The sequence below is a fragment of the Chrysochloris asiatica genome, unplaced genomic scaffold (assembly GCF_000296735.1).
Source record: "Chrysochloris asiatica unplaced genomic scaffold, ChrAsi1.0 scaffold00009, whole genome shotgun sequence".
In the NCBI taxonomy this organism is placed as follows: Eukaryota; Metazoa; Chordata; class Mammalia; order Afrosoricida; family Chrysochloridae; genus Chrysochloris; species Chrysochloris asiatica.
Window position 1 is genome coordinate 10,539,280 of NW_006408527.1, and position 11,563 is coordinate 10,550,842.

At 41.1% G+C, this 11,563-nt stretch overlaps 1 protein-coding gene across 1 annotated transcript in view; it reads right to left on the bottom strand.

Annotated features, from left to right (window-relative positions):
- The window catches only part of HSD11B1 (hydroxysteroid (11-beta) dehydrogenase 1), a 75,293-nt gene extending 65,605 nt beyond the window's left edge, over positions 1 to 9,688 (bottom strand). The window contains exons 1-4 of the mRNA XM_006834046.1: positions 9,447 to 9,688; positions 8,561 to 8,691; positions 7,108 to 7,219; positions 6,802 to 6,987 (exon numbers count right to left, since the gene is read on the bottom strand). Of these exons, the coding sequence (XP_006834109.1) occupies positions 6,802 to 6,987; positions 7,108 to 7,219; positions 8,561 to 8,691; positions 9,447 to 9,534 (517 nt within the window). The 5' untranslated portion in view covers positions 9,535 to 9,688. The remainder of the gene's footprint in view (positions 1 to 6,801; positions 6,988 to 7,107; positions 7,220 to 8,560; positions 8,692 to 9,446) is intronic.
- Between the last annotated feature and the right edge of the window lie 1,875 nt (positions 9,689 to 11,563).

The window sequence follows — 11,563 nt, forward strand, 5'->3', positions numbered from 1 at the left end:
AAGATGGCCAAACTTCGTCTCTCATACTTCAGACATATTGTCAGGAGGGACCAGTCACTGGAGAAGGACATCATATTTGGTAAGGTGGATGGTCAGAGAAAAAGAGGAAGACCCCAAACGAGATGGATTGGCCAAGTGGTAGTAACAATGGACTCAAGTGTGGCAACAGTAGTGAAGTTAGCCCAGGATTGGACAATGTTTCATTCTGCTGTGCATAAGGTCACTATGACTCAGTACTGACTCGATGGCACCTAAGAACAACAACAACATATGTATGTATATACATATATACTTTTATAGTTACAGAAACATTAAAAATTGTTGTGGGCCTTGGTCTTTCCATTATTTTGTGCCTCCTATTTTCAATCTTTTCTGATAAATTTGTTTCAGAAATTATTTGCTTCCTTCTGTGCATCCTTTCTTGTGAATGCAATTTTAGGTTTACACTTACCCTATTATTTTTCTTTTATCTCCTTTTTGTTAAGAAACTCAAGAGCGAAATTTCAAATTTAAGCACAGTACTTATATTGTGCTAAGTTTTGTACATTTATAGTATTTTTTCTTAAGATCCGGTTTCCTATTTAGAGCTCTGTTGGTGTAGTGGGTTTAGTGCTGGGCTGCCAACTAAAAAGTCAATGGTTCAAATCGAGGGAGAAAAATTAGGCTGCCTGCTCCCATAAATATTTAGTCTTGCAAACCTTAAGGAGCAATTCTACCTGGTCCTACAAGGTCCCTTAGGAGTCGGAATTGACTTGATGGCAGTGGGTTTGAGAATTTTTGTCTTTGTTTTCATTTCCTATTTATATATTGTCAAAGATATATGATGGTGCCGTGGAGTTGGTTCCAACTTATAGTGACCCTGCATAGGGTTTCTTAGGCTGTAAATCTTTATGAGAATGGAAAGTCTCATTTTTCTCTCCCAGAACAGCTGGTAGTTTTGAACTGCTGACTGTGAGATTAGCAGCTTGATTTTTAACCACTACACTACCAGAGCTCCTTAGTGCTGATTCTATAGTACCATATAAATTACAGGAACTCTGGTAGCGTAGTGGTTACGAATCGGGCTGCGAACCTTAAGGTCAGCGGTTCGAAACTACCAGCTGCTCCGCGGGAGAAAGATGAGGCTTTCTACTCCCGTAAAGATTTACACCCTCGGAAACCCTATACAGGGTCGCTATGGGTCGGAACCGACTCGATGGCACATAACAACAACAACAACAACATGTATATACTATATATACAGCATAGGTGCAGTCCAGTGCATTAATCCACATCACCAACTCAAGACTGCTACATGATAGTTGTTGTTGTTATTAAGTGCCATCAAGTGGATTCTGACCCATGGTGACCCTGTATAGGGTTTCCAAGGAGAAGCTGTTGAGCTTGAACCTCTCACCTTGCAGTTCAAACGACTTTGCAGTCTGACACATTAGCCCCCAGTGCCACACCAGGACTCCTATATGATGATTGGTTGGGTGGTTATGTGCCGTGGAGTTGATTCTGACTCATAGCAACCCTGTACAGTGTTCCCAAGGTTGTAAATCTTTACGGGAGCAGAAAGCCTCATTTTTTAGTAGAACCCATCTATTTTCATCCAGAAGGACACTGGAAGGAAACTCATGGTCTAGCAGGGGCAGCTATCTACATAAGTTCCACTCAGTCTTTCAAGGGCTGTCATGTTGTGGTTGTTAAGTAGAATCAAGTCAGTTCCAACCCACAACAACCCTGTATAGGGTTTCAGAGAAGTGGCTGGTGAGTTTGAACCACTGACCTTGCAGTTTATAATGACTTTATGGTTCAGTGCATTATCCTGCAGTGCCACACCATGATTTTAGGGCTGTCATGACTAGCACTAAATTAACATTGTCTTCAGAAGAAGTCCTCCCCAAATCTCCATCAAATTTCCACCTCCTCTGTTTTTGAGGAACATACAACATTAAACTCTTAGATAAGTTAAGCAGGTGCTGTCTCAGCCCATCAGGTTCTCTGCCCAAACACGATCCCTTGAATTGAGGCAACAAGGACTCCAGGGAATTTGATGTCCAGGTTATTGATTCTTGCTCTGATTCTCTTCTTGGATTCTTCAATGCACTGTAGACGATACACATAACTCTCCTCCACTTACTTTTACCCATCCCCCCACAAACCGTTCAACCCTGCAGGCCCTTCCCCTTCAAGTATAAATACCTGTATTTACATGCACGGACATTTCCACTCCTATGAAGTTTCATTTCTTGAAAATTAATTCTGGGTAATTAGTTTTAAGGTAAAAATTACATCTTTTCTTATAAAAATTAGAACTATTAGGGTGAGAGATAATTTCCCCTTCCCATCCTACTCCCCTGACCCCTTCTATTGTACCTCACTTCTTTCTATATATTGAGGCATTGTCCACTGTTCAGGAAAGAGTGGGTATGCCAAAATTGAGAACAGGAATGAGATTAACATCTGTATGTTCTTGTCCTTTTGCAAACAATATTGTGGATTTTCCAAATCCTGTTAGTTGATACATGTAGTTGAAAAACCTGTTGTTGGTTTTTTACCCCCCTCTCCTTAATGTTGTATTCTTGAAATCAATTTAGACCACACAGGCAGCCTTCAACTGACAAAAAGGTTGAGGTCCAACAAGTGACTTCATCAGTGTGTTTGAGCTCTACTACAGAAGCATTGTCTTATGAGGTAATTGCCCCCGAAGTTGGAATCAATTAGATGGCAACAGGCTTGTTTATTTACTCTTTTACTGAGTTTATAATGTGCCTGAAATACTGCACATTTCCATAAAAGATAGTACAAAACAATGCTGTGAATAAATAAATCAGAAATGAAGTATATTTGGGTGGTGGTGGTGTACCGTGGAGTTGGTTCTCACTAACAGTGATCCGGTATCGGCTTTCTGAGACTGTAAATCTTTACAGGAACAGAAAGCCTCATCGTTCTCCCAAGGAGCGCCTGGTAGATTCAAGCTGCTAACTTGTGGTTAGCAGCCTAGCTCGTCATCCAGTATGCTACCAGAACTACTTAGTGTATGTGGATAAGACTTAAAATGTTGATCTTTCAAAAGAAAGATTTACTTGGAGAACAGTGAGACAATATCTGTCAACTCTCATGGAGCTTCCAAAGAGAGGTCTAGGCATTCAACGGGTAATAGTAAAGTTCTTTTAAGTCTTTTGATGTGTTTTCATGTTGAATGCTTAAAGAAACCCAGTATTTTATTACTTCTAGTTCCACTTAAAAATGTCTTTGAGTTTTCTTTATCCAGAAGGATTACTATGCCTACACTTAGGCTTTCCCAGTGTGTTTAGCATTTACATTATTGTTGTTATCATTATTATTTGCATCATCAGTAAAAGGGAAAGAGAAAGGAAGTAAGATATCTGAAAGGAATTTGCTAAATTGCAGTAGAGAGGAAGAGGAAATGTTTAAGCAGCTCTGCGGAGTACTGAAAAAGCAGTATGTGAATGGATTTGGTGAAGAGAAAGGAATGGAGGGGGTGATAGAGTTTATCCATGATTGCCCTAAGAAAGAATAAAAGAGAAGAGAAGCAGAAATAAGAGCTCTTTCTAGCCATCATGTGTGTAACTGACATGCTGATCCTAGTTGTGGGGTTCACAAAGCCAAGGAGCTCAGACATGGAATAAACTTGACTTTTCTACAGTTGAACCTAAATCAGTCTGAATTAAACTACTGGCAGATAAATCTTTTCCAGGTGTTTCCAAGTGTTCTCTGCCCAATAATACTGATTTTTTTTTTTCAATCAAATCCAAGTGTTAATATCTCTTGTCTCAATTTGTTTCATAAAGAGAACACTATCAAGGCATTGCCTTCTTCCTCTCTTCCCTGCCTACTATTCACTGATGGGAAGGATTTAAGTTTTGTGCTGAATCTTGGATGTGAGTGAGAGTGGGTTTGGATACGTGTGTGTGGCCTGCGGTATACATTTGGGCTAAGCCTCCTCTTAGTGTTATGTCCTACTTGACATTGGTGATGTGGGAGACACAGTTGTTTGTTTACTAATAACAATGTCTGTTATAGAAACAGAACCCTTGATCTTTAGTTGGATACATGTTCACTGTGAATAGAGACCGCAATTGCAGCAGGCATGACCATTGGAGGAACCCTGGTAGTACAGTGATTAAAATGCTTGACTGCTAACTGAAGAGTCAGCAATTCAAGCCTAACAGTAACTCTGTAGGAAAAAGATGTGACAGTCTGCTTCTGTAAAGATTCACAGCCTTGGAAACCCTATGTGGCCATTCTGCTGTGTCCTATAGGGTTACTGTGAGTCAGAATCTATTCAACAGCAATGGGTTGGGTGGCTGCTGGGATGTGAGCCCAAGGGAAGTATCCAACTCTCAGGTTATCCTTCTTTCTGTATTTTCTCCGTTAAAATTCTGACAGAATGATGAGCATGTTGGACATAAAGAGACTGATACCAGTCTAGGGATGGCAGTGCTAAGATAGAAAGAGTCTGGGTTCTGGGATACAGCAAGAACTTCCAAATTAGCCTTGGATGGCTTACCCTAGGCGTTTTTATGAAAGAAAATTAGTTTTTGATTTGTTTAAGTCACTGTAAACTTGGGTCTTTGTTATAGCAGCTTAGCTTATATGCATACAACTATGTAGTGGAAAGAGTGGAGACTAGTCAATGTAACTGAATGTTACATGTATAAAGGGGCTTCCAAGTTTGTGAAAAGGTTAATGGAATTTTTCAACAAATATTTTGAAGTCTTCTTATACCTAGAGCCTTGATCAATAGGTACCAAAAAAGGTGTTCACTGGCAAATGAATGTATAAAGTTTCCCAGAAGATCAATACTGTATAAAGTTTCCCAGAAGATCAATACTACCTATGATGATGCTAAGGAAGTAGCTGAGCCTTTGGAGAACATATTACAAGTATAGGATATCTCTCAGGAATCCTAACAGTCAGGAGCATACATTTGCTTGGCAGTGTAATGCAATACCTGGAAATAAATTGGGGAAAAAATAACTGCCTGTCACTGATTCAATAAACAGCTGAGGCCATTCCCTGGAAGGAATGATTAAAACTCTACCCTCATATTCTTTGACTAAACTTAGGATCCATTTGAGTTCTAGCATCACATGTTTATGAAATCCAGAATTTAAAGAGGATGGATTAATGAGCATGGTTGCATATTGTTTAAAAGAATATGCCATAGAATAGAGAATAGTCAGGAGACAAAGCTACATGGCCAGATTTTGCAAGTTTACAGACACACTTCAAAGCAAACCAGCTGAATTCTCGGCTATATAAACACAAGGAATAGAAATCCAGCGAGATTTCTACCAACCGGAAGTCTATGGAAAATACAAAATGAAATTTGATAGGTGTAGAAGACATGTGGAAACAGAGGTTATCAGAATTTCATCTTGCCCTTGGGCTTCTAGGATGAATATGTTTCTCCTGAGCATATTTAGATTATGGGAGCATTATTGAAATGAAAATTTCCAGCCAAAGGTGAAGCACATCCTAGAATGGAAGTTATTTAATCAACTGGAATCAGTAAAGTTGATTTGAAGGTTTGGCCTAATGTCCTTGGATGAATTGGGGATGTGCCCAGCACCCTCCCACTCAGTATGCATCCGGAAGCTCTCCTTTCCTTTCAGCCCAAAGAGAGACTGCGTCTGGGAGGGGTGGGGAGTCTGTGTTGTCTGGGAAGCACAGGGATGCATATCAATCACTCTGTTGCACTGCCCTCTTATCCCATCACTATTCAGACCTTTCCTGGGCCAGAACATAGGACTGTCTACAACATAGGTGGTATGATTAGTTACCAAAATAACTAATGTTTGTAAACTATTTAACAGTTGGCAAACGTCTTAAGTTATTTGTTTTTACATTGCCAGGAACCACAATGAGAAGTCTAATTTGGATCCTGTTGTTAGTACCTTCAGTCTTATCCTTGCAAATGACAGATCAACAAAGAAACATCAAACTGCTCTCCTGGACTCATACTGACAGGGACTTAAGACTCCCCTAAGCTGAAACTCTTAGGCTTTTTACTGGCATTAGGGACCTCTCTTGAGTCCACATAGCTCTAATTGATGAAACTTCGCCTCTATGTATATACCTCTCTATTTAGTTGGTTCTTGAAACTGGATTTTTAATGTAGCAGGGACAAATTTTAGAGAGTACTCCAAATACAGGATTCCTATGAGTTGGAATTGACTTGGTTGTAGTGGGTTTGGGTTTTTGGTGATTACTAATATGTCTTCTTTTGTTGCTCAGATCACTTTGCCTTAGCTTAACCCACTTACCAGACAACTGTATAATGTCAGTTTTACCTTTGCATCAATTAACCCTACTGACCTACAGCTCTTGGTCATGGAGGAAGCGAATTTGTATATATGTGGCCAAATCTCTCACAGTGCCTCAAGCAGTCTGTCATTGTCCACCTGGTCATCCATTTAGCAGATTACAAGTCATCAGGTTTCTGGTGGATGTCCTGAACTGATCTTCTCATTGACTTTCATGGGTTTTATCATCCACCAACCTTGACCAACCCCTCATTTTTTTATAGTCCCACTTGTTCTTAATAGCTTTTCTTTTACTCAGCATCTATTTCCTCCATGGGGTTTATATACTCAGCTATATACTATATATAGCTGCCCACTATCTTACTGCCCACGCATTTGAGAAGCTGCTAATCACCTTTGGCGTACTATCAATGTGAGCATTTCAACTTCAAGTTTACCCTACAGGACTTCTCTGCATGGAAATGGATAAACACATGGCACTTTTTCTAGTCCTACCTTCCACATGGTTCCCTGCTCCACTCACCAGCGGTTGAGGAGACCACAACAATGCTTCCATTGCTCTGCTTCAGCATAGGTAAGGCGGCTACACTCAGGACCACATAACTGAGGAAGTTGACCTCCATGCTTTTGCGCACGTGTTGGATATCATTATTAAATAAAGTCATAGACGTGTTGGTGATGTGGTTGAGAATGAGCATGTCTAGCCCCCCTGCAAGAGATGACTGTGTTGAGAGAAACCATCTGGGGTTGGAACCGTCCCTCTCCAAAGCTTCCTGGTGTTGGACCCCTACAGCAAAGTCAGAGGAGGAGGGAGGAGAAGTAACCTCACCCATGAGTTTTCCTGCTTTGACAACGAATTGTTCTGCGAAGATCATGTCCTCCATGGTGCCATCAATGTAGTGTGCGGAGGCTGCTCCCAGCTCCAGGCAATGGGACACAACCTGTGGGACACAGCAGCACTGGCATCAGTCTTGGCTGTAGACCTTTGAGGAACATTCTCAAGTTACTGAGATTTAAAAGAGCGATCACTCACAGCTGTGTTTTGATTTTTTTAAAAATGGCAGGAATGTGTGTGTGTGTGCTGATCTGGTCATTGCCCTCTGTCCAAAATACTTTCTGGAACAAGGTGGACGTAAATGGATAAATTATCACTGTGCTGAGATCTGGGTCCATGATTTGTGCTCATAGAGTTTTCTGAACATATTAAGGGCATGGGTGCTACTTTCTATATAGGTAATGCTGTCTATATTATACATCCTTGTGGTTGTGAGTCTGAGAGTATGAGAGGGCATAAGAATGAGAGTCAGCATGGGTATGAGAATATATAGTCATGAGTACCTACTGGAATGTTGGTATATGAACTTTGACATACATATCTAAATATCTTTGAATCCATGTGTAAATGTGAGTGAATGTGCATGTCTATGAACATATACAGTTCAAGAACTTTATGTGTGAGGATGCAGTATATATGTATGTATGAGAGGAAATGCATATATTTATATCCCCATAGGTGTTTGAACCTGCATTTTATGAAGTGCCATCGAATCAGCTCTGACTCATAGCAACCATGTATGGGGTTTCCAAGGAGCAGTTGGTGGGTTTTAACTGCTGACCTTGTGGTTCGCAGTCCAGTGCTGATCCTACAGCGCCACACCAGGAGTCCTGAACCTGCATATGAGAGTATAAATTTAAGTAAGTAAATTTAATGTGTGTATATGAATATATGCATGGTGGTGGTGGTAGTGTGCTGTGGAGTCGGTTCCGACTCGTAGTGACCCTGCACAGGCTTTCCGAGGCTGTAAATCTTTTTTTTTTTTTTTTTTTTTTTATGAGGCTATAAACCTTTACAAGAGCAGAAGCCTCATCTTTTTCCCACAGAACAACTGGTAGTTTCGAACTGCTGACTTTGAGGTTCACAGCCCGATTCATAACCACTACACTACCAGAGCTCCTTTCAATATGCATGTTGTTGCTGTTAAGTACCGTGGAGTCGGTTCCGACTCATAGTGACCCTGCACAGGGTTTCTGAGGCTGTAAATCTTTACGGGAGCAGTACGTCTCATCTTTGTTCTGTGGAGCAGCTGGTAGTTTTGAACTGCTGACCTTGAGGTTGACAGCCTGACTTGTAACCACTACGCTACCAGAGCTCCTTATATATGCATAGGTATCTGTATATGAAAGTGCTTACTTCTGGACACCTGTTTGTATATATGTAAGTATATATAGAAATACAGGTAAGCACATGAGAGCATATGAGTCTGTGGGCAAAGAACCCTCACCTTCTGTAGAGTTTCTTTTGACCTCGCGGTCACCACCACATGGGCTCCCATCTTCGCCAGCTGGTAGGCCATCTCCTCTCCAATCCCCTTGCTGGCCCCTGTGACAATCACTTTCTTTCCTTGGAGCATTTCTGGGGAATCCCAAAAGGAAGTGAGGACTATACCAACTTGGCAGCAGTGTCCCGCCTCCCTCTCTGGACATGGGTAGCCTTCTCTTGATGTTAAACTTTAAAGTCTATGATCTCAGATAATTTGGCTTCAAGTTGCATGGAATTACTGTATGGAACGCTTCAGTGTTCCTTCGTGTAACATGCTCTGAAATGGGGTTTGATTGGGTTGCTCTAAACCAAGTCTCCCTGCTATTGTTTTGGAAAACCCCCCATGGGCAGAGTTCATAGGACAAGGGCAGGAAACTAAAATGCTGGACTTCCAGACATCTCTGGACTTACCAAGTTTTTCTCAATTCAAAGAAAATGCAAAAAGTAATCAAAACACACGTTCATAAAGGAATTTTCCTTCCCTTCTCTTTAGTTATCAATTCTAGAAACCCTGCCACTTCCCATTTGCTTATCATTCTCTCCACTGAGCCTAATGATCTGACTGAGCTATGTGTTTTGGAATTACCCTCATTTTTGTAGAGGACTTGAAATCGCATTCCATTAAGGGCGCCAAATAAAGCATGGCCTATTTGGCAAGCCTTTGACTACATGGTCCCCCCTCCCCACATCCCTCCTGCCCATAGCCTATATTGTAGGACATAGAAATACAGTCCTACCACAAAGTCTCCTCTTTTGGCGATCAGAAACTCATCTTGGTCCTTAGAAACACTCCAGCATCCCTGTGTTTTTTAACCTAGTCCTCCAAAATAAGACATGTTGGTACTTACCTGGTCTGAATTCCTCATTTGCAGAATAGAAGTAGTAGGCCATGAAGAAACCCCAAATGGGGAGGAGATATTTCTTCATAAAAGCCATCAGACAGGGACCTGGCCCGTGGAACCCTGTAGGACACACAGAGAGAGAACCTACCGAGCTTTCTACAGCCTCCTAGGCAGGCAGCAGCCTCAGAATTGTGACATCAGGGACGGGGGAGGCTGGAGTAGTCTCAGGCACTGCTAGCCAATTTCCCTGTCAGAGCAGCGATTGGCTTTGGGTGGGATCCCATTCGTCCCTGGCAGCCTGTGTGGTGGATTTCATAATGGACAATGTTTACTCCATTTCATTGAGCAAGAGGAGACTTCCAGATGGCCAAGCTCATGACTGTACAGAACTGGATTCCTGAGCATCCCTGCTTGAAGCCTATCTTCTTCTTAATGCTACTTACACCAAGGATCAACAGCTTTTCAAAAATGATATGTCAGAGGCAGAGAGAAGAGAAAGTGTGTGTGGTGCTTCTGAGGAAATGTGAGTAATAGCAACGAGAGCCAAATCCAAGTCAAATCTCACTCTCAGCCCCACCCCCCCCCACCCCCAGTCAGAAACAATTAAAAATAACAGCATAAAAGCAGAAAAATAAGATCACCAAGAAAAAAGTGCCACATCTTTTGGGTGGGGGGAAGCAAACAAGTTCTATAAGCCCCCGACTCAAGTTGGATGAAATAGTATTGCAACACCAAAGAGAAACTGCCAGAACTCAGATGACAGGACCCCCAAGACCAGTTGAAGACTCTCAGGCAAGTGTAACAGAATATAAATTTATGACTTTAACAGAGAATAAAGAAGAGATAAGGAGTGCCAGAAAAGAAAAGTCACTAAGCTATTAAACTGGCTCATGTAAATGCTATAGAGGAATGAGAAATATGGAGAAGATGCCAGAAAGCTGCAAGAGCAAACCAGGTGCAGAAGAAAAAAGACCCAGGACTGTTGAAGAGAAACTTGCCTGGGAAGCACACATCCCAACTCAAAATAAATGTGATAACAATAAATGGACCGGGAAGGGACCCCTAGCAACTTGAATTTACTATCAGGAAGGAATCGGAATAATCATCTCGATAGGGATGCAGCAAGAGCTCCTGAAGAGGCAATCCTCAGAGAAAGAATTTAAGAGTTATCATAGAAGAATTTCAGACTTAAAACCAACCACCCAAACCATGAAAACGATCTCACCACAAAATAAGTCTAGGATTCTGCAAGTTTTTAATAGCGCAAACAATTTAAATATGAGTTGGGATAAGTGTTTTGGAGCAAGGATCTAAGCTTAGGGGAAATTCACACAAACTTAAGAAAAAAAGGAATGAATCTGGAAATACTCACTGAATTTTTACTTCAGAGCAGGGGAAACTAATTTAAGACTCAAAGGAGATGAAACAGTTTGTCAGCAAAGGTCCACAGCTGAGAAGTTCAAGTCCAGAAAACAATGGAGATTTGACAACAGTTGAGGGCTAGATTGATATCAAGGTTCATGGAGGAGAAAATGAATTTAAGTGGAAAGTTATATTACATACTGTGTGGAATACAAGATACATGTTATATTTAAGAAAACTTTATGCTACTAAGATATGTTACAGACTAAACTCTGTTTTCATTCTTAGAGGGAAGGATGGTTTTTTTACTTAATAATCAAAACCAGTTATTCTTGAGTCAGCTCTGACTCATGGCGACCCCTTGTGAGTGAGAGTAGAACTCATTCCACACTGTTTTCAATGGCTCAGTTTCATAGCAGATCCTCAGAACTTTCTTCTGAGGTCCATTTGCACCACCTATGGACTTCTGTTTTACTTAATATTTTGTGATTAATAGTAAATAATGAAAAGTTGCTTTAGATACGAGGATACTGAGAGATAGAAAGATGGATTGATCAGGAAGTCTATTGGCTGACAAAAAAAAAAGAATTTTGAAGTCCACTACATTAAATATGGAGTCCTGGTGTGGCACTGTGGGTTAATGCGCCAGACTACAAAGCCGTTTGAACTGCGAAGTCGGTGGTTCAAGCTCACCAGCTGCTCCTTGGAAACCCTATACAGGATCGCTATGGGTTGGCACCGACTTGACGGCACTTAATAAC